Source organism: Cryptomeria japonica, chromosome 11, assembly GCF_030272615.1.
Source record: "Cryptomeria japonica chromosome 11, Sugi_1.0, whole genome shotgun sequence".
In the NCBI taxonomy this organism is placed as follows: domain Eukaryota; kingdom Viridiplantae; phylum Streptophyta; class Pinopsida; order Cupressales; family Cupressaceae; genus Cryptomeria; species Cryptomeria japonica.
This window is the reverse complement of record NC_081415.1, coordinates 508739081-508762351: the sequence shown is the minus strand read 5'-3', so window position 1 is coordinate 508762351 and position 23271 is coordinate 508739081. Positions and strand designations below refer to the sequence as shown.

Genomic DNA, 23271 nt, shown 5'->3' with positions numbered 1-23271 from the left:
AAGTTATGGTATCAAAATAACAAAGGGAAATATGAAAAGTAGCTTTAGCCTAATTAGAAAGGAGCGAAGGTCATTGTAGACAGTTGTGAAAGGAGCGAAGGTCATTGTAGACATTTTGTAACTGGACAACAGGCTGCCTAATTTACCTTGCCAGTGGAGCACATAAGGTGTTGCATGTAGTTGTGTTAGCGAAGAATTTCTTGACATTAATAGATATGTGATTCATAGAGCAATTTTATTCATATTCATGCATTTTGTAGTATGTGGATGACAATACAATTGTTTAAGAGCACATCAGAAGAAAATGTATCATTAGTATGTGGGAAGGGACCAGACTAATGTTTGGAGGCACAGATAATAGGAGTGTGGAGTATTGATATGATCATCCGGAATCACAGATTGGAATACTATGGGGCATTAAAATGCACAATATTGATCTTGGAGGACAATCATTTGGTGCAAGATCCGGACCTTTATTTAGAAATGAATTTACACTTGCATAAAATATACAATTTCAATGAGCAACATGGAATATTTTTCTCATAGAGGAATCTATTAGAGCACAAAGAAATCAGATCTGGTATACCATTTGCAAACCGATGAAGCTATAATTACACTATGAAACAACTTTCATGCGTGATATCAACACAAGCTTTTGCATTCTTTAAAAACAAAATCACTCTTACTTGAGGAGAAGAGTATGACAACTTTAAAGATGTTGACAGATGGTAAAAATGACAATATGCCTTATACCTATTAACTCTTTTACACAAACCATGGAATAAATATGCAACATGTAAGTCCATATTTGGCACAGAAGAATAGAGTTGCAGCCAGAGAATAAATTGTCATGGAGAGTTTAAAATGTACATTTAAGAGTAGTGGATACAAACTATAGTTCAAGGCGCACACTTGAGTAGTGTATATCAACAATAGCACACCCTGAACAGAGTAAGCAGAATAATATTGCACTAGATGATTCCTCATGAAGCTTGGCATAGCAGTATGTGGTTACTTGGTGCAGTCACGGTGGAAGAGTCCTCAAAGAGAATAGTCTGGACCCTGCAACAAGAGTTACACGAAACAACACAATCGTGATGGAGGCAATGCAAAATAGACTTTATTATATCATGGAAATCAATTACAAACTACTGGCAACATGCGGGCTCACAAGATTCGGCCCACAGGCCTGAGTACAAAACATGCGTGTTATGCAACATTCGGGCTTAAGCAAGAATGCGAGCCAACTTCGGACCTCCTAACCTTAGGATTATTCTTCTATGTTCTTATCACTAAATTCTAATGCTCAATTACATTAATTTATATGATCAAGAATGATCCGTGTTGGCCCAAGATGGAACAAATGCCGATGAACAAAATGAAACGTGTAAAACAACAAGGTCGGCCTTCGCCAAAGAGATCCTTCTGAAAAATTCATAGAATGAAGTGCAGACCCAAAGGATGGTCGGCCACACGCCAAGGAACGTTGGAAACAACAAACAGAAGCTCCACAAGTTACGAAAATGATCCACAAGATCCGCTAAATAGGAAATAGGTCCATGTGGTTTCGGTGTTCTAAGATAGAAAACTGTCCCAGATTCTGAAAGCGATAACTTGCCGAAAAAAGATCCAAACGTCCTACAGACTTAGGATAAGGCAAATGAACATGTCCACAATCCAAAATCCAGCTTCACAAGATCCGGTGAGTAAATGCCAAGAAACGCAAAAAGAAATGCTGAAACTGCAAAACAGGAACAAACTGAAAAGAAAATGTTTTTGGTTGATGCAAGATGGCCATGAACCAGGGATGCTCCTGCATCAAACATCCGAGGTTGTTGAAAAAGTGAGTCCCTCACTTTGTTGGGGTCAGAGGAAAGCCAAGACGGTCTACCTCTGCCTGAGAAATCCATGATGAACCTTCAATTGGTCTGGTTTTTTCACTTCACAAGATACTCTCTGTATTGGGTACTTTGGGTACTATGCCCAATCCTACTGTCCAAAATGTTTTCAATCTAATCTGGTATCCTCTGGGGCATCTGCTTCTCCAAGTTTGCTACACTGTCCTCACTGAATTATGTCTCATGATATTGATGTAGATCTGCAATGTTGAATATAGGTGAAATACCCAAACTATCTGGTAACTCTCCTTCATATGCATTTTCGGAACTGAAATTCTTCAAGATCTTACAAGGTCCAAACTTCCTCATCTGCAACTTATTATACGTTCTAACTGGGAATCGCTCTTTTCTCAGATATACCATCACTTCGTCTCCAACTTCAAATTCCTTGTGTCTCCTGACTCTCCTCTTCTCATTTGCTTTCTCCTTATACTTACTAGCATGTCCTCTAAATGTTGTTTAACCTAAGTATGTACTGTCTTCATATGCTCTGCCAATTCTTCTGCTTTTGCACTCCTTTTATTTTCGTTACTGATGTCTCTCAATTCGGATATCCTCTAGGGTGTGCTCTGGTAACAATGTCAAAAGGTGTTCTTCCGGTACTCCTGTTCACTGAATTATTGTAGGCAATCTCTACTTGTGCAAGAATCAAGTCCCAACTTCTGATTTTATCTCCAACTAAGCATCTCAACAAATTTCCCAAACTCCTATTCACTACCTCTGTCTGTCCATCAGTTTGTGGGTGAAAAGTAGAACTGAACTTCAAATCTGTCTTCATCTTCTTCCAAAGTGTCCTCCAAAAATATCCAACAAACTTAGTGTCTCTGTCTGAAACTATGCTCTTAGGAAATCCATGGAATCTCACCACTTCCTTGAAAAATAGGTCAACAACGTGTATTGCATCTGTTGTCTTCTTACAAGGTATGAAATGTGCCATCTTTGAGAATCTATCCACCACCACAAATATAGAATCATTTCCTCTCTGTGTCTTAGGCAATCCAAGTATGAAATTCATGCTTATGTCTTCCCAAGGTCTCTCTGGAACTGTCAAAGGCTTATACAATCCAACATTCTGACTACTACCTTTTGCAAGTTGACAAATCCTACAGCTCTGCACAAATTTCTTGACATCGTTATGAATCTGAGGCCAGAATTAATTCTCAATAATCAATGCCATTGTCTTATCAATACCAAAGTGTCCGACTAATCTTCCACTATGCTTCTCCTTTATCAGACTTTCTCTCATAGAACTTCTAGGTATACACAACTGAACTCCTCTAAACAACATCTCATCTTGAATGAAATAGTCCAACCACTTACTTCTATCCACCATAACCAGTTCCTTACAAGCTTTCCAAGGTTCTACAAAATTCGGGTCATCCTCATACAAGTTCTTCAATTCTTCAAAACCTACTACCTCCACTCTCATCTTTGTCAGCAAGTTCCTCCTTCTACTCAAAGCATCAGCAACTCTATTTGACTTCCCACTTCTATGCTTCAACACAAAGGTATAACTCTGTAAGAACTCCACCCATCTCATATGTCTCTGATTCAACTTACTCTAACTGTTCAAATACTGCAAAGCTTGGTGATCAATATACAAAACAAACTCCTTAGGCAACAAATAATGTCTACACTTCTTCAATGCTTGAATTATGACATAAAATTCCTGATCATACACAAAATATCTCCTCCTTGCATCATTCAATTTCTCACTAAAATATGCTACTAGTCTACCTTCCTAACTTAACATTGCTCCAATTGCACTCCCACTTGCATCACAACCCACTTGAAATATTTTGCTAAAATCTGGTAAAGCTAACATAGGCTGCTCTGACACCTTCTGCTTCAACAATTCAAAGCTCCTATTTGCTCTAGTTGTCCATTTGAATTCCTTCTTATCTCTTCTTATTGTTTCTGTCATAGGGCTACAAACTGAACTGAAATTGCTAATAAACTTCCGATAGAAACTAGCCAATCCGTGAAATGATCTTACCTCTCCAATGCTTTTTGGTGTAGGCCATTCAACAATTGCTCTTACTTTCTCAAGATTCATCTTCAATCCATCCACAGATATCACAAATCCCAAATAGACTAACTCTTTCTTCATGAAACTGCACTTCTTAATGTTTATCAACAACTTTTCTTCTCTCAACCTCTACAAAACTTGTCTCAAATGCAACATGTGTTCTTCCTTGGTCTTATTGAATATCAAAATGTAATCCAAATATACAATAACAAACTTACCCAAAAACTTCTTCAATACCTCGTTCATCAATCTCATGAAAGTATTCAGTGCATTAGTCAATCCAAAAGGCATCACCAACCATTCATACAGTCCTTCATTTGTCTTGAATGTTGTCTTCCACTCGTCTCCTTCCCTGATTCTGATCTGATGGTATCCACTCTTCAAGTCTATCTTTGTGTAATATCTGCCTCCACTCAAACAATCCATTATGTCATCCATCCTAGGCAAAAGAAATCTATACTTCACTGTGATCTTGTTTATTGCTCTGGAATCAATACACATCTTCCATTCTCCATTCTTCTTAGGTGCTAACACTGCCGGCATTGCACAAGGACTCAAACTTTCTATGATCAAACCTTTCCTCAACAATTCTTGCACTTGTCTATTCAGCTCCTCATTCTCTGCCAATGTCATCCGGTGTGCCACTTTATTAGGCAAACTAGCCCCGAGAATCAGGTCCATGCAATGACTGATACTTCTTACAGGGGGTAATCCATTAGGTACATTATCTGAAATGATGTCTCTGTATGCTATCAAAAACTCCTTTATCTCCTCTGGTTGTTCTTCTTCATGCTCTGGATCTTCAATCTTCTTAGGAACTAAGGCAAAACATACATTCTCATGTCTCATCCCCTCCAAGAATTTCCTTCCATCCACCAAACAAATTCTAGCACTTGTACAAACTTCAGTCTTCAGAGGCTCCTCCAAGGGTAACAAGGTCTTCTTCATCCCATTTTCAACAATAGTGTATATGTTCTTTCTCCCATCATGTATTGCTTGTCTATCATAGTGCCAAGGTCTTCCCAACAAAATATGATGAATATCCATAGGCATAATATCACACAAAACTTCATCATGATAAGATCCAATCTTCAATTTCACCAAACATTGTTCACTTACTAGTATCTTATGGTCATCTTGAATCCATGCTATCTGATAAGGCTTTGGGTGCTTCAATCTCTCCAAATTCAACTTATTCACCATCCCCTCCGAAACAAGATTATCTAAACTACCACTATCAATTATAACTTTACAACACTTACCGGATACCTTATATCTGGTCTTGAACAAATTCCTCCTCTGCAAGGGCTCTTCATCATCTCTGGTATGACACCAAGCTCTCTTCATCACCAACAATTCTCCATCTTCCGGTTTATTAGTTGATCCGGTATGGTCTTCTACTACCAAGGATGCTCTTCCAGTGTTGTTTGTCTTCGTACATTCAAAAGAACGATGTCCTTCTCCTCCACACTTAAAACAGGTTTCTCTAAACACTCTTTTATCTTGTCTTCTGTCATCTTTTCCATAACCCTCATTCTGGTAACCATCAGGTTCTCCTCTCTGGTAAAAATTTCTATCATCCTTCCAGTATGAACTACCATCTTTGCTAACTTCCTTATCTTTCCTTTGATCTGCATTGGGTCCTCCTCCTCCGGAATAGCTTCTTCCTCCTTGAAATCTTCCTCTGGAAAACCATCCACCTCTACTTCTTTGTTTCTGCTCATGTCTTTTGTTCAACTTCTCTTCCGCTTTCAAGGCATATTGATAGGCTTCCTCAACACTCTACAACTTGATTAGACTGAGTTCAACTTGTATTGACATCTGAAACCCATTCAGGTACCTAGCAACTTGTTCGATCTCATCATCAATATTTTCGGATCTGATATTCAACTTGTAAAATGCTTCAGTGTACTCCTTCACGCTAGATTCTTTCTGTTTCAGAAACTACAACTTTCGAAACAGGCTCACTTGATAATCGGCAGGCATAAACTTTGATTTCAACTTACTAACCATTTGCTCCCAAGATTTAAGTTACAAACTGTCGGCAACATGCGGGCTCATAGGCCTGAGTACAAAACATGCGTGTTATGCAACATTTGGGCTCAAGCAAGAATGCGAGCCAACTCTGAACCTCCTAACCTTAGGATTATTCTTCTATCTTCTAATCACTAAATTCTAATGCTCAATTACATTGATTTATATGATCAAGAATGATGCGTATTGGCCCAAGATGGAACAAATGTCGATGAACAAAATGAAACGTGTAAAACAACAAGGTAGGCCTCCACCAAAGAGATCCTTTCGGAAAATTCATATAATGAAGTGCAGACCCAAAGGAAGGTCGGCCACACACCAAGGAATGTTGGAAACAACGAATAGAAGCTCCGCAAGCTACGGAAATGATCCTCAAGATCCGCCAAATAGGAAATAGGTCCAAGCAGTTCCAGTGTTCTGAGCCAGAAAACTGTCCCAGATTCTGGAAGTGATAACTTGTCGGAAAAAGATCCAAACGTTCCGCGGACTTAGGATAAGGCAAATGAACATGTCCACAATCCAAAATCCAGCTCCGCAAGATCTAGTGAGCAAATGCCAAGAAACACAGAAAGAAATGCTGAAACTGCAAAACAGGAACAAACTGAAAAGAAAATGTTTTTGGTTGATGCAAGATGGCCATGATCCAGGGATGCTCCTGCATCATTACTTGTGCGTTGAGACATGAGGGTTTAAATTATCTCACATGCATGCACATTCTTGAACATAAAATTGAAAGAGAAGAATTGAATTCATCAGATTGATAGACTAAATTTTAGCTTAGTTCCAGATTCCAAGCCAAAATGATCAGTTGATTGTTTAAGAACTTGGTTGGCAAAAGAAGAAGCCTTTTCCTTACTTGGACGGATAACTTCAACTGGGGCATTAGTGGAATTTTGGTACAGTGATTTTGCATCATTTGGATGTGAACATGGATTTATTAGCAACCGGATGGAAGAAGAAATCTTCAAGAAACAGGCACAAGGCTATGAGTAGCCAGTAAGAGAACATCTAGCATGCAGATTAGTCAAGCTTTTGTATGGCGTCAAGTAATCCTTAAGAACATTGTATCAGCAATTAAATTTCATTCCCTCAAGTAGAAGGATTTATAGAATGTAAGGCTGATTCCAATATTTACATCAAACACAGAGGTAACTTGATTACCAGTCTAGCCTCGTAATGAATGAAGCAATTGTCAAGTGTGATACCATGAGATTGCCAAACTTCTGCACATCAATTTTCTCAGTAGAGTTTGTGATGAGTTGAGGTTAAACCACCATCTAGGTATACCAGTCTCAAGAAACCAGGAACAAACAAGCAACAAAGGATGATATGCCTCAATGACGAGAGAGATTGAAATTGTTCTTGAGTTTTAGGAGAGACTCGTAATTGTGCAGATCCCTTTATAGCAGCAGGCTTGATGTTGAAGGCAGTTTGCTTATAAATGAGGAAAGAAGTGGAGGGTATCAAGATGGTTTCATACCAATGTGTTTCAATATAAACGTTTAGAGTAAGAAATGGTGTATGTATGAGGTATTTTTCATGCATTGTACAAGTGTTGAATTTTGAAGTCACTTTTAAAAACAATTCGAGAGATAAATTAAGCATAAGCAGCAGTGAAGAGGATATCTTGCTAATAATTACACTATTACATAACATGGAAGCTAAAAAGGTACATTACATCTCGTTGGGTACATGAGTGAAGATTGACAATGATATATTTCTTCCTGTTAAATAGAGGTTGAGACTTTTAGTTTCACAGTGGCAATAGGCATTTTGACTGTTTTTCTTTTATCTGTGGAAGCAGAGCGTGTCGTGACATGCTATGGCATGAAAGAGAAAGTTTAATTGAGAAGGTAATTGGATGATATTTAACTCACCCAACCACAGATCAGTGTGTACATACGTGAGAGCTGTAGTTGTATTACATTAGCAATCTGATGTTACATGCAAGACCAAAGTACAATGCGTCCAGGCTATTATGAATTTCTATAGGCTTGTAGTTTTTGACAAATTGATATACTGTCTCTGGGACCAGGGAAATTGTTTACTGTGGTTCCATTTTTCTTCTTCTTAAGAAAACAATATAATATACTCATAATGCATGAATTTTCTAAGGTTTTTAACAGTTTTCAGGAATGGCAAGTTTTTTCATATTTTATTGTTGTCCCGTGTTTGGTCATATCATATGACGTTAGTTATGACCATGCATATTGGACTAGCCCTACTTCTATCAAAGAAGCAATTTCACCAGTAGCCCTATGTTTAACCTTGTATTCTTATTTAATCTATCCATACATAAATAGATAGAAAAGAATATGTCATGGCATAAGATTAATGTATCATGTATTTTCTTTAAGTTTGTAATGTTGATTAATTTTTCCAGGGGACCCTACAGCCTGTTGAATTGAAGTACATTAAACACTCTGGAAGATCAGTTAATCTATTTTTCAGCAGAGGGGTCAATCTTGAAAGAAAAGTAGCAGCTATTGTTAGTATACTTTTTGGGAGCCTATATAATGTGATCACACTAGAATTTGCAGTGAAACAAAATCATCTTATGAGCTTAAAACCAAAGGCAACATTGGCTAGTTGTTGCTAAATCTAACCCTGTAATTCTATACATTAGTTCAATGGTAACTTTCAAGATGAAGTGTTGCTATAAAGCCTAATGATTGACCTGGACTATTTGTTCATCTCCTACAGCAATAACATAACCGTGCTTATTTTCATTGCAACTAGAAACACGTTCGAGAGTTTGCCCCCTTAAAAAAATGTTATATTGAATTTTAAAATACAGAAAAGAAGTCTTGCAGGAAGACGACTAGCAATCTACCAGCAGACAATAGATGAATAATATACACAACTAGAAGTAAATGATAGTCCTGCACCATACAGTATGATGTATCTGTGATGATCATCAAACTCTCTTTTTCATATATTTTGGTTTAAAAGTTCTACAAACAGCCCAAGGAGGGTACAAAGTTAAAGACTCTCCTGTCAAGCTACTGATAAAGCACAACTAACTGAAATGAGTAGACAAAAAACACGCGTAAGGATTACTATCATGATTACAAGTACAAATTTAGCCTAGAAATTGATGTTTATCAACAAATACAATTGAGTCCTAAAGTTGTTTCTTTTGAGCATTACTCTTTATTGAGCTTGAATCATCTAACCTCAAGATAGTTGAGGGGAGAAATTCAATTTCTTTTGAAAGCAGAAGGTACAAAGTATTGCAATTGAGGGTAAGACAATTCATCCGAGATGCCTTCGAAATAATTAACTGATGTAACATCAGAGAGGTCCTCATAAAAGAATGTCATTCAAACAAGAGATGAGATAAGAAACCTCAGAAGGAGTATTGTAATGCATCATTGAAATTCTTACTACACCCTCGCTCACATTGTTGTCGAATAGAAGGCCAGATGAGCATAGAGCTGAGATAAGCCTGTACGAATACATATTCCCATTTCTAATTGCAAAACCCATTTTGTAAAGAGCTTGAGCAATGTCAGACGATTTCTTACTCCTGTGGACAAAAGAGATGGTGGGAACCCTGCGTTCTCCATCTGCAGTAAGAGGCCCTACGATTCGAACATCTGATCTTGATCTAAGATAGCTAATCAATGCACTTTGCGTGGGTTTCTCCAACAATTTAACTGTGCGGAAAGCAGCTTCGACTAACTCTCTATCAAAGATAGAAGAATCCTCAACTTTCATAGCAGAAAGACGCTTTTGAACATTTTCAATCGAGTCAACCTGTTCAGAAGCATCCAAATTTAAGGACTCTTCTTCCTGCGCCAGATATTGTAGATACTGTTTGAGGGCGAGAATCCCTGCACAACCCTCATGGTTAAGGCATCCTAGTTCAAATTTACTGCTGAATTTATGACTGGGAACGAAAAAGAAATTGGGCATTTCATCATTGATTTCACTGAAGGCGGCATTGGTTCCAAAGAGAACAGCCATGTGAGGCCCACAAACCTTATACGTGCTAAAAACATACCAATCAACACCCCACCTTGCTACATCAATTGCTCTATGCGGGGCAAAGGCCACACCATCCACAACCACTTTGGTTTTCTTGGATCCTACTTTCTCCCTAACAAATTCCACTAATTTTTCCAAATCCAGTATTTCTCCTAAAATGTTGGAAACATGTGCAACTGCTAGGATTCTTGTCCTAGTGGATAATAGCTTACCAAGAGATTCCAAGTTTGAGCTGAAATCTTCACTCACCATCCAAAACTTGAGCGTTAGCCCTTTCTCCTCTGCGAGTTTAATCCACGGGCCAGCATTTGCTTCATGATTGGCCCCATGAACAATCACTTCATCTCCTTCCTCGACAAAATTCAAGTAACAGTTACTCAAGTTTTCCAAAAGCTGAGAAGATGAAGGTCCAAATGCAACCTCTCCAACTTCATCAGCGTTCATAAAGGTCTTCATGAAATTATGAGTAGAATCTACCACCTCTTTTGCTCTCATGGAAAGTTCATATCCAGCCCCTAGTTGAACATACTTAGATCTCATGTAATCAGACATGGAATCTATCACCATTTCAGGACACTGGCTACCCCCTGCATTTTCCATGAAAATTGGAAGATATGGGTTTTTCTCTGCATCAAAGTAGTAGAAGTGCTTCCTGAGCCTGTTGTAGACTGCATCCATTTGGGTGTTGTCTGAGACTGTGTGTGCCTTATTCATGTTTATTGAGAAAGCTGGTTGAAGCCTCGGAAAACCTGTAACACAAAAGCATAAATAATTAACTATATAGCTATACAATTTCACTGTCATAGCCAATTCAGAATTAAATAAATTGAGGCAATCAAACCAAACAATTGCAGAAGCAAAAAGAAAATAAGATTGGGAGATGCCATGAACCAGAACGGAATATTGAGCATACAGGTGCAGATGATAAATATACAACCATATTTCTACAACCAAGTTAAATTCCTAAAAGTATTGAGATGGAGAGAGGAGTATTACTCTTAAATGGGTTATCAGTCTCATAAACTGTTTTTGATTATGGTGGCGTTTCTCCCACACACATTCTTATCAGGGCAGTACTCGACGAAGACTCCAAGAGGGAACAGATGCGTACAAAATTACCATATACATAAATAATGATGTGAATAAAATGAATAAAGATTCTTTTAATCAGGTGGAATCCAATGCCAAGTGTAAGAGTTAAAAAGGAATCTAATTTTGAAACTAATACGGCAAATCAAACTATTTTAATAATAATAAACAAGAATTAAATAGTGGTGAATCATTTGTCCTCTACAAACAAATTTTCAAATAAATTTCCTCAACAAACAAAATAAAAGTTATATAATATGTCCTCTACAAACAAATTTCCAAATTGTTGCTTGCAAGATTCAAGATTCTCATAGTGTTGTTAGGGGAAGAGCATCAGTAGCCCTCATAGCTAACTTCGCGCACCCACAGATCCTAAATGGTATATCGAATTTTGAACTTTTTTTTTGTTGTCTTTGTATGCGACTTAACTGCTTAAACCTATTGATCTGGCTTCTGGGTAGTAACGATCCAATCTCTACAGGTCGTTATGCGTCGAAAGGTCAAAAAGTGGTCATTTCAAAGTGTCGCCTGATACTTGACCTCTTTTGCGCCAATACCCGCACACCAAAAGACCAATATCCATTTATAAAATACCTAAAAAGTAATATGTTTTTCACCTTTTTATAAAAAATAATAAACCTAAAAAATTTATGTTATGCATATAATTAAAAATATGATGAATATAAAAATGTTTAAAATGGGTGGTCAAAAAACATGTTAACCACCCAGAACCCACTTCCCGCGTAGGTATGATGGCCCCACGTGGCACGAACTCCCGCTATCTTTTTTACCCTAAAAACTTAGGGAAATGAAGATTTTTTGTGGCATTTTCTTCAGTCGCTATCTTTTTTTGCCCTAAAAACTTAGGGAAATGACATCTTTTTCTTCAGTCGTTTCTCCATCGTCGGCCTCCTCTGCAACCATGTCATCAGCATCCTCCTCAACCATGTCATTGGCCTCCTCTGCAACCATGTCATCAACATCCTCCGCAACCATGTCGTTGGCCTCCTCTGCAACCATGTCGTCGGCTTGCTCCTAAGTAACGATCGCACTCTTCCTCCTTGCATATTGGATGTCCAATGATGGTTTTGCTCTTTTGCAGCTGCATTATGCTTTTTCTATTGATGATTTCTTCGTATGCGGTTTAGGGTTTCATTTCAATGCTCTGTTACTATTTAATAATGTCGAAATCTTGACACAAAATGGCAAAACAATTGAATATCTCATTGTTTACTTCGAAACCCCTTCATTATTTTTTATTTCATTTTTTGGTTGCACTGTTAAATGGTGTTTCTCTGTTTATAATGTTGAAATCCTCAAAGAGAATGACAAAACAATTGATTATCTCTTCATTTTCTTCGAAACCACTTCATTATTTATCATTTCATTTTATGGGTGCGTTGTTAAATGGTGTCTCTCTGTTTATAATGTCGAAATCATTACAGTGAATGTGAAAAAAATTGATTATTGTTCATAATTGTTCGAGACCCCTTCATTATTTATCATTTCTTTTTATGGGTGCGCTGTTAAATGGCATCTCTCTGTTTATAATGCCGAAATCATTACAGTGAATGCGAAAAAAATTGATTATTGTTCATAATTGTTTGAAACCCCTTCATTATTTATCATTTCTTTTTATAGGTGCGATGTTAAATGGTGTCTCGGTTTATAATGCCGAAATCATTACAGTGAATGCAAAAAAAATTGATTATTGTTCATAATTGTTCGAAACCCCTTCATTATTATCATTTCATTTTATGGGTGTGTTGTTAAATAGAGTCTTGTTGTCCTCATTTTTGTTTTCAAAAATGAAGGACTATTACATGAAATTTTTGTCAAAAAATGAAAATGTTACTCTATGGCATGCTTCTCGAGGCAGAATTTTGCCTAATCCTTGGACTGGCTTAATCCTCAGTCCATCCTCGAACCACGTTTCGAATTTCATCGCATTCTGGGTTCGTTTGCTATGTCTTTCCTTCAATTTCAGATTTTTTCTTCCTCACTGCAGGTGGGAAATTTTCCTTGAATTGCAAGTTTTAATGATTTCCTTTGTTTTGGTCTTTGTAGGGAAATTTTTGGCTAATTACAAGTGCACTTTATTAAAAAAGAACTTGTAACTTGCTTTTTATTTCCCCCTTAATGTTTTTTTGGCTTTTAAAGTTATAATAGGGATTTTTTGAATAAGTTACAAGTTAACTTGTAATTCTTTTCTAAAACCCCTATTTTAATGTATTTTGCTTGTAATAGGGATTTTAATCCCCTATTACATGTGTTAAATCATTAAAACTTGTTGTAGGGATTTTATTTCCCCTTTACAAGTAATTTGTAACTTGCACATCTCTCTCCAAAACCCAATTTTGCCTAGAAATGAAATAAAGTGACATTTAAAACTTGCTATTGTGCCCAAAAAAACCGATTTTTATTCTAATTCAAAGTAATATTCCTTTTAATAATCAAAATCAAATTGTTCCTATAGAAGTTCTTTGAATGCTCCAAGATTTTAAATGATGATTGGATGCAAACTAATTTTTAAACTAATGTCTATAAATACCAAGACATAATGAATTATCACCCAAGCATGTACCAAGTCAACTTCTAATGGCTCGCGAAGATTATAATGATTAAAAAATTATGGATTAGATCTACATCATATGGGATTACTCTCACTTATTGTAGGAATGACCCAAAACAAGTGATGCAAGATTTGGGGATCAAGGATTGACATATGGAGTTCTACACCAATCAATGATAGGAATATGTGAGATATAATTTTATGCAAGCATTGTAATGATAGATGTATGGGATTGTGGATAAGGAGAAATGAATGGAGGTGAAGAAGGGGTAACAAATGAAACTGAGAATAGAAGTGTGACAACAGGTTTAATTAAGCTAACACATAGATTTTCAAGAGCTCAGACCCTTGAACAATTAGATTAGAACAATGATGGATCCACAAAAATAAAAGAAATCCAAGATACAAAAAAAAAAAGATTCACGGGGACAGAGACAAGATCAACTAACAACAAAATAACCAATAAAATAATATTACTATAGGGAAACCTAAAGAAGGAGGCCAGAAGCTAGCAAAGAACAAAACCACTTGAAGAGATTTGTTTTAATTTAGTTTCAAAATGCTTTTTAGAAACAAACCCCATATGGATGGGGTTAGAAAGCTCATCTGAATACAACAAGGAGGATAAATTAGTTTCCTTACTAGGAGGCAAGGAGATGAAAGGAGGGATACAGAGCATAGCCTCAATAAAGCCATCACATTTCTCTTTCAAAGAGAAGCCATTCTTGTCCACAATAGGACAATCTCTATTACCCATCCCTAAACTAGGGGTGAATGGAACCTACAGATTACACATAACAAAATAACTTGTCCTATCATGTGACAATTATGACACATTACAAGCAACCTCTCATAATCAATTTTTTGAACTCAATAACTAAGCTTTAATAAAAGAGTGATTAAGAAATGGATTTTCTCACCCATTAATGGGTCTCAAAGGGTTAATATTTTCGTTCCACTAGTGAGGCTTTCTCATTGGAACCCTCTAGAACCGAGTTGGATAAAAATCAACTTTGATGGGGCATCTCGCATAAATCTAGAACCTTATAATGCAGGCTATATAGTCAAGAATTGTAATGGAGTTGTCATTGCTAGATGTAAACAACGACTGGCCCAAGGCACTAATAATAAAGTCGAGGCAAAAGCGGCTTTTTTGGCAGTTCAAGTGGTGAAAAGGATAGGTGTGGAAAAACTCCATTTGGAAGGAGACTCCCAAATCATAATGTAGGCCATAATCAGGGGTGAAGCTCAAAACTAGAATATTGATAGAGATATTCAGTGGATCAAAAATCATCTCAACTCTTTCCATGGTTTCAAAGTGTCTCACATCCTCAGAGAAAGAAATAATGATGTTGATTTGTGTGCCAACCAAGCCTTTGACTTACAAGTTGATTAATTAATCTTAGAAACCTCCCTCCCCAACAACTAGATCATGAGTGTTTTGAATTTGCCTTGTAGGCAATGTTTAGGGTGGCAAAATTTGTCAATGTAACGAAGTTGCTCAAGGGTAGCAAATGCATGTCAAACTTAATATGACAACTATAGTCACATAAATTCATCCACTTAATTAAATGAATATTTACTATTTATTTGATTATCTAACCATCAAAAATTAGTTAATTAAATTAATATTTAATTAATTCATCCTCAACCCCTTCTCCTATTAATTAAATTAATTATTCAATTTATTTAAATTAATTCATTAAGCCATGCTCAAAATCAATTAAATGAATAAATCATGTTTATTTAATTTAACCCCATTTCCTCTTTTAAATAAATAATTAAAACATTTATTTAAATCCCTAAACTACACCTTGCCCCCCCACTTGCATTCTCCTACAAATGCAAGTTGCAACCACAATTGAAATAAATTAATTTTATTTTAAATAAAATCCTATTTTTCCTCACCCACCAAACCCACTTGCAATCCTAAATCCCCTTCTAGACTCTTCTAACCACCTTCTAAGTTCTTCTAATCATTTTTAATTTGCCTAATCCCATTTCTTAAATATTGTCACATTCCTAAGCAACTTGAAGTCACTTCTCAAAGCCTCAAAGTCTTTGAAAAGCATTTAATGCTTTATGTGTTCAACAAGCGAACCCCTAAAGTCCTCCAAACCACTAATGGTTCTTACATGACCATTAATGGCTCTTACATAACCATTTATGGTTAATTCCACTTGCCCACATGGTTAGAGGTTTAACCTCTAACTCAACCTCCATGTAACCCATGTGTCTCCTCAAGCATTCATTGCTTTGACCATGGTTATTCCCACTAACTCTTGCACAAGAATTTATCCATTGGATAAAGGCATTATTTATTGGATAATGGCTTCATTCATTCAACTCAACATTAACCTTACCTCCCAAGTTAACCCTCAAGTCATCTCAAGCATTTAATACTTCTTCCATCTCCTCTCAAGCCATCTCATGTTGACATTTGTCATCCTGGGATTGGATTGAAAGCCCTCACATGGATCATAAACCCATCAATCCTGACCCTTGTTGAGATTACTCAATCTCAACCATCCATTGCTCCATTTTTTCTATTGTGTGCGGGAAAAGCAGGTCAATGAAACTTAAAAAGTGAAAATGTGGTCCCAAAGAGGCTTGTTCACACACCCACGAGACTTATTGGTGTAAGTTATGGAGTCATGAAGAATGACTCAACTTCCCAAGGTTGGTTCCATGGTTCTCTATCTCACAAGGTCCCTCAAGCCAATGCCTTTGCTCTCAGATCACTGAGCAAAGTGGCTTAGGGATGACGAATGCAAGAACGAGGGATGCTTATGATTGATTTAAATTATGAAATGCATCCTATCCATACATGATCCTACAAATGCAATAAACTAGATTATAAGATGACAAGATTAGTAGCAATACTATCCTAACATGATATACTAGTTAATGATTTAAACTAATGATAAAGGAAATAGTCTAAAATGCGTATTAGATTAATTCCTATTACAAAGAGAAGCTAGATGTATTGATAAATTTGAGCATAAATGAGACACTAAAAGCTTGCATGGATCCTTAAAATGGAGGAATGAGAGCTCTATTTATAGTGAAAATAGGGCAATGGATGGTCAAGATTGAAGGGGTTAATCAAGGGTTAGGATTGAAAGTTATCAATCCATGTTTACAATTTTCACCAATGAAATGGTGACAATTGTCAACATAAGACTGGTTGAGAGGAGATGAAAGAAGCATTAAATGCTTGAGAAGACCTTATGGTTACCTTAGGAGGTAAGGGTTAAGGTTAGGTTAGGTTAGGTTTATCCAATGGATAAAGCTTTTATCCAAGGGGTAAACTCTTGTGCAAAGGTTAAAGGGATAACCATGGTCAAAGTAATGAATGCTTGATGAGACCCTTGGGTTAGATGGAGGTTAAGTTAGTCAAAAAGTCTCTAACCATACCACTGAGGGTTAGTTAACCATTAATGGTTTGAAAACTTTAGGGATAAATTTGTAAGAATCCTTCCAAATTTACGGGTATTCAACAAGTTAGCTTGTTAAATGGATAAAGGCTTCAATGCCTTTTGAAGACTTTACTCCAAATTTGAGAAGTGACCTCAAATTTAGGGAAAGGGGATAATGAATGGGTTTGGGCTAATTGATTAGGATTAGATGGATTCTAGAAGAAATTAGGAATAGGGTTTAGGATGCAAGTGGGAGATGTAGGAAAATGCAAGTGGGTGAGGAAAAATAGATTTAATTAAAATAAATTGCTTTATTTTAATTTGGTTGCAATTTGGGAAATTGAATAAATTAGATTTATTCAATTTGGGATAAACTATTAATTAAATGTAAATTTAATTAAAAGTAAGAAGAAGAGATTTAATTAAATAAAATGATTTATTTAATTAAATGATGCAAAGGGATTTAGTGAATTTAACTAAATAAATTGAATTTATTTAATTGAATAGCCGAATGTGGGTGATTTAGTTAAATTAATTTTAACTAAATAGAGGAATGGGAATAAAATGAACATTAAATATTCATTTAGGAATACGGTCATTTTTATACGTCTACATTTTGCCCCTCTTTGAAGTGACGTGTGTGCACATGTTGATTCAAAGAAAATGATGTGTTGTCATGATTTAGTTATGATCAATTTTTATGTCGTTTTGAGATTTTCATGTCATGCCCCAGGTTTGATAAACGATGTTGATAATGCCCCATTGGGAGATTAATCAAAAATTTTGAAAATTTGATTTGATTTAGATAAATTTGATAAATTTCATTGCATTGTAAAAAATTTTCTATGTTGAATCCGATAATTTGATTCATCTCTTGATATTGCCATTTGGTAGGGTGGTAGGAGACATCGCGAGCAATTTTCACATCCCTCCATGTAACCCTAATTTTTACCCCATATAAAGGGAAAAAGTGATCTCTTTTGTCTCATTTGTGCTTGTTGACCTTGGAGAAAGTGATTTTTGGAGAGAAGTCAACATGTCGGTTCCTTATGCTTCTTATCGATTTGAGTGCGTTCAGAGGTATCAGAGGCCTGTCACGTATGGACCACCAGTAAGTCAACCTTTTTGACCCCTTTTGGATTTTTTATTTTGTCATTTTTTATCATGTTTTTAATTTTATCACGCGGATTTTCCGGTTTAGCACGTCAGGGTCAAAGCGCAGTGCATACAATAGGTTTTGTAGCGCGTAGGTTTTAATAAAATAGGTGGCGTCCGAAAATTTTAGGGTAGCACTTAGGATAAGTTTAGCGCACTGGGATGACAGGGTAGCATAGAGGGAAAAATGGGTAGCGCGTAGGTATACCCTAGCGCATAGGGTTCCCAGGGTGTCGCATTGGTAGGCTTAAGTAGTGCGTAGTTATACCCTAGCGTAGCGGGGAAGGGTTATAGCGCAAGAGCCAAGTAGGATAGCGCATAGGGTAGTTTTAGCGCTTGGGGTAAGTTAGGTGGTGCAGAAATAGGATAGGATAGTGCGTAGGTGCTAGCTAGCGCATAGGATGGATTGGGTAGCACTTTGAGAGGATAGGGTAGCGCATAGTAAGTAGTTTAGCACGTGGGGAAATGTTTTTGGTAAAGGGTGTTTTTTGGATGAAGAAAATTTATAGTTTAGATGCCAGTTCTACCGAGATAGGTGCAAACTGTCAGTCTGCATGCCTGCTGTCTTTGTTTTGATAAGTTTGTCCAATAGGAGTTTCGATATAACTTGATTTGATTTGCAATGTTTCAAGTTAATATTGATTTGATGCTGATTTGATATGATGTGGTTTTTGATAGGGATGGTGGATATGAACTTGATTTTATAGGAATTGTTTCAAGTTGATATATGTGTTGAACTTGAGTTGTTTTACAAGCTGCAATGATTGTGGAACTTGAGTTGTGTTACAAGTTGATATGGATGCGAAACTTGAGTTGTTTTACAAGTTGCAATGAATGTGAAACTTGATTTGTGTTACAAGTTGATATGTTTGTGAAACTTGAGTTGTGTTACAAGCTGATATGAGTTGATATGAAAATGGATTGATATGATGTGGAACTTGATTAGATGTTCAAAGTTTCAAGTTTTGATAAGAATTTGATTTTGATATCTATGTTTTGATGAGGAAACTGATATTGGACTTGTTTTTTTGTCTGACAGGAGTGCATTGGAGTGGTTCAGTCACGAGAGCGATTTCTGAGACCATGGTCATTGATACCATGATCGACACAGGACAGAGATATTATTGAGAGGTGTGGTTTGTCCTCATTGTTAGAGATGCCTCGGTTTATCGTGAACTAGCATTTATTGACGACATTAGTTGAGAGGTGGCACAATGATACGAACACCTTTCATTTGGCAACAGGTGAGATCAAAGTCACGCTTGAGGATTGCTACCGGATTCTACAGATTCCTGTGGTAGGGGCGCTATTACCCTATGAGCAGACTGAGGAGGGTGGTACAGAGGCACTGCACCGGATTCTGCAGGATGACATAATTTGCGGATATGAGATCCCCTGGCAGTAGTTCCTAGATTTGGATTATGCTCCCCTACCATCAGTGTTGGCAAGTTTTATAGGTGGTTTCCTATGTCTCGACCATAGGTCAAAGGGACTGGCAGTGGGGTGGGGGTTAGTTCTGGAGGACATGGTGATGCAGGGGCGTCGCTTTGCATGGGGGTCGGCTATGCTGGCCCACTTATACAGGGATTTGCATCAGGTAGTATACCTGGGCTATAGCAGTTTATCAGCCAGAGTGACACTGCTACAGGTATGGGCATGGGAGCATATTCCCGCAGTGAGGCCACTGGCGGACAGAGATAGGCCTATTGGGTGTGCGTACGCATACAGATACCGAAGGATAGTTGTCCAGCGTAAGCTGGGCAAGCTAGAGAACTGGAGAAGAGTGTTGGATGATATTGATACGGTCATCTGGCGACCATATACAAGTTGTGAGGTATGGGCAGAGGACGGGATGGAGATGCCTTATGTTTACATGTCCAGGTATATGATAGGGCGGACGCCCTTTGTTATTGAGAGGTTTCTTCATAGCCGGGTGTTGCGGCAATATGGTCGACAATAAGGGATTCCACAGGGAGCATGCCTATATGCTCAATGGAGATAGGACATTCTAGATTGGGGACCTACAATTGATAGCCTGACAGTCGTGGAGGAGTTCTTTCGTTTAGCCGGCCAGATTTGGGATTATGCCCCTGAGATAGTGGATGCAGGGATGACTGACGAGTTTGCAGCATGTGCAGTGGCTAGGATATCAGATCCAGTGGAGATGATTCCCGCTTTCGATGATGTTGAGGATGATCAGCCTGAGAGGCTAGGGAGATGGGGAGAGGCAGGTGAGGAGATAGATGAAGGAGGTGGTGATGGAGGAGGAGATGATGGCATAGATGGTGGAGGAGGAGGCTGAGGTCAGCGAGGGGATAGGGGGAGGTTGGATCAAGGGAGGAGAGGAGATAGGGGTGGAGATGGTGGCGATAGAGGGATACGGGTGGAGAGAGCAGTGCGGTGGGTTACGATGGATAGAGGGAGAGGAGGTTTGGCTATCAAAGCTGGGGGCGAGGAGAGGGTTGGGGAGGTGATAGCGGCAGTGGGAGGGTATGATGACGTCAGATGACCGGCCCAGAGGAGGAGGTTAGATGTGCTACCTTCACCAGCACCGAGAGCAGGTAGAGGGACAAGGGGTACCCCTATAGATGCGAATTCCGATGCATCTGGAGGATGCGAAGATTAGATCTCTATAGTTGTCAGTGCAACAGTTGCAGACGCAGTTGTTGGTGCATCAACATCAGATTACTCAGCTGACCACAGAGCGTGATACTGAGATAGAGTGTCAGGGTCAAGCAAAGGAGCTCGCAGTGAGTTTGCAAAGAGATGCAACAGGTGCCCCGATGAGAGACACCTTGAGAGAGCTGGCTTTGAGAGCTGTGTGAGAGAAAAAGTGACACTAAGCAAACATGCCCTAATCTCACTTTCAACCACACACTTGTGGAATATGAAAGAGCCTAGAGGTATCACACAATTGGCTACTTCTTCTTGTGGAAGAGAGAGCCACGGGCTACCTATTAGGATTTCTATTCCTTTGTTGCAATTGAAAGATGAAATGATGCAAGTTCAATCCCTAACCCCAAAGTGCAAGTATGAACTAATAACAAGATTGCAGAATTGAACTTAAACATTGGAAAGCTATAAACACAAGGACAAGACAAGAATGCAAATGCGTACCCGGAGTTAAAATCTGACTGAAAATGTTCGGGACGGGGGCGTGGGCGCCACTGTCCTGATTCTACACCTGAAACTGCTCCGGAAACTGCTGTTTTGCAACTTGGAAAGCTGTCAAAAATGCTGAAAATGCTGTCTATCAGGAGGACCAGGGCGCCCAGCACCCCTGTCCCAAGGACCAGGGCGCCCAGCGCCCCTGTCCTGGTAGGACCAGGTCGCCCCACGCCCCTGTCCTGGTCTTTTGCTCTGAAATTTGGTGCGGAGTGCTGTCTCGACCTGCTATTCCCGGATCTGCAACCTGCGGCGTCGTCCGAGTCCCGAAACCTGCACTTATATCTGAAAAGATGTTTGGGCGGCTATATAGGGTTTTGCCTTAGTCAAACCCCCGCTTCGGTGATTTCCACCTCCACGAATAGCCAAGTTGTAATGTAAAATGTATTGTGTGTGCAGACCTAGTGTGTGTGCAAGGTCCTTAAATGCAAGAAAGCAAACTAGAGCAACCTAGAAAGTAAACCCTAATTGCTTGTAAATGATAATGTAAATGCTCTAAATCAAGATGCAAAGTGATCTAAAGAATGAATAAAGGATATATTGAAGCTTATGCAAAGACATGAAAACAACATGAAATCATACCCAACCCTTAAGGGAGGAGTACAAGCCAATCTTCAGTCGGTAATCTCCTATTGTTCTTCAATGTCTTCCAAGCCCTAAATGGATGAATGAAATTGATAAATGCTTGATAGAAGGATGTTGAATGTTGTTGAAGTCCTCAAAGATCTGCTCTTTTGCTGCATAGAAGGTCCTTCAAAGCCAAAATTCGGATCCTTTCAAATGAAGAAAGAGAGCTCTTATATATGAAACCCTAGGTCTTAATTTCGACTTTTGGCTGACCTAGAGATTGAATATCCCGCCAATTTCTTGGGGTTAAGCTTTATTTTATGATTGGATCGCGCTCCTAAAATTTCGGGAAAAATGTCCGGGACCATGTGCACGCCGGGTGCCATGGTCCCGACAACTTTTCACCAAATTTTCAGGGCCGTCGGATATGATGATTTTAGAGAGAATCCCGAAGTTACAGGTGATTTCGAGATGTTTTGACCCCCGAAATCAAGCCCCCAAGTTCAAAATAGGACCTAATTAGGGTTTTTGATTAAATGATGTATTGGAAGAATAAAATGAAAGGGGCACACTTTAATGAAAGGGCCCAACTTTATTATGTGGGAGATGATGAAATAGGACCTTAGACCTAATTAATTTAATTAATTAAGCGCTAAGGGGAAATGCAATGCAAAATGCAAAATGCGCCAAGGCGGGTGCTAAACTAGGTGTGAAATTGTACCACCCTAGCAAGTGCGTACAATTTACGACGCTACATTTAGCCCCCACTTTAGCGGTCATATGAACACTACATGCATATGCAAGCTAAAGTACAGAAAAGTAAACATTATTTGAAAAAGGATATATCCATAAGTTGTCGGACGAAGCCCCCAGCAGTATCTGCAGTACACAGTTAGGAACCGCACCCTACAAAACACACGTTAGATCACAAAATCACCTAATGCTTACTAAGGAAGGTGATGAAAATTCGAGGGTAGCTATATGCCCCCCCTGTTTCGGCTTGCTAATTTTAGTGAGTTGAAACAGGGTATCATGTTTACCACTCCGAATTGTTAAAGAAAATTGATGACAAATGCTCACAAGAAGATTTGATATGAGATCAAAAACTAATGGAGAATCATTTGGTAAGAAAGAGGACTAAATCTCAATTCCAACACAACAAAGAGTGTGAGGATTTGAGAGTTCTCTAACACAAGATGAAGGATGTAAACATGGACTTCTCGCCCCTAGATCTTGTCTAGGTGATCCATGGGAAAAAGGACATGGAAAACTAGCCCCTAGAGTCTGTCTAGGTGATCCATGTAAGGGAGGAGAGTGAGAAAGTCTAGCCTTATGCCGCTAGTTCCACTCAAC

At 38.2% G+C, this 23271-nt stretch overlaps 1 protein-coding gene across 3 annotated transcripts; it reads right to left on the bottom strand.

Moving 5' to 3' along the window:
- Window positions 1-8872: 8872 nt before the first annotated feature.
- LOC131033928 (aminotransferase-like protein FGM3) lies at window positions 8873-11096 on the bottom strand. 3 transcript variants are annotated; one of them, XM_059214113.1, is made up of 2 exons: window positions 10948-11096; window positions 8873-10700 (listed from the first exon to the last, which is right to left on the bottom strand). In XM_059214113.1, the coding sequence occupies exon 2, from the start codon at window positions 10663-10665 to the stop codon at window positions 9268-9270; it is 1398 nt and encodes a 465-aa protein (XP_059070096.1). In that variant the 5' UTR covers window positions 10666-10700; window positions 10948-11096; the 3' UTR covers window positions 8873-9267. The 3 variants fall into 3 exon arrangements, with proteins under 3 accessions (XP_059070096.1, XP_057821259.2, XP_057821331.2); XM_057965276.2 differs by having other exon boundaries at window positions 10843-10948; XM_057965348.2 differs by lacking the exon at window positions 10948-11096 and adding an exon at window positions 10865-10930.
- Between the last annotated feature and the right edge of the window lie 12175 nt (window positions 11097-23271).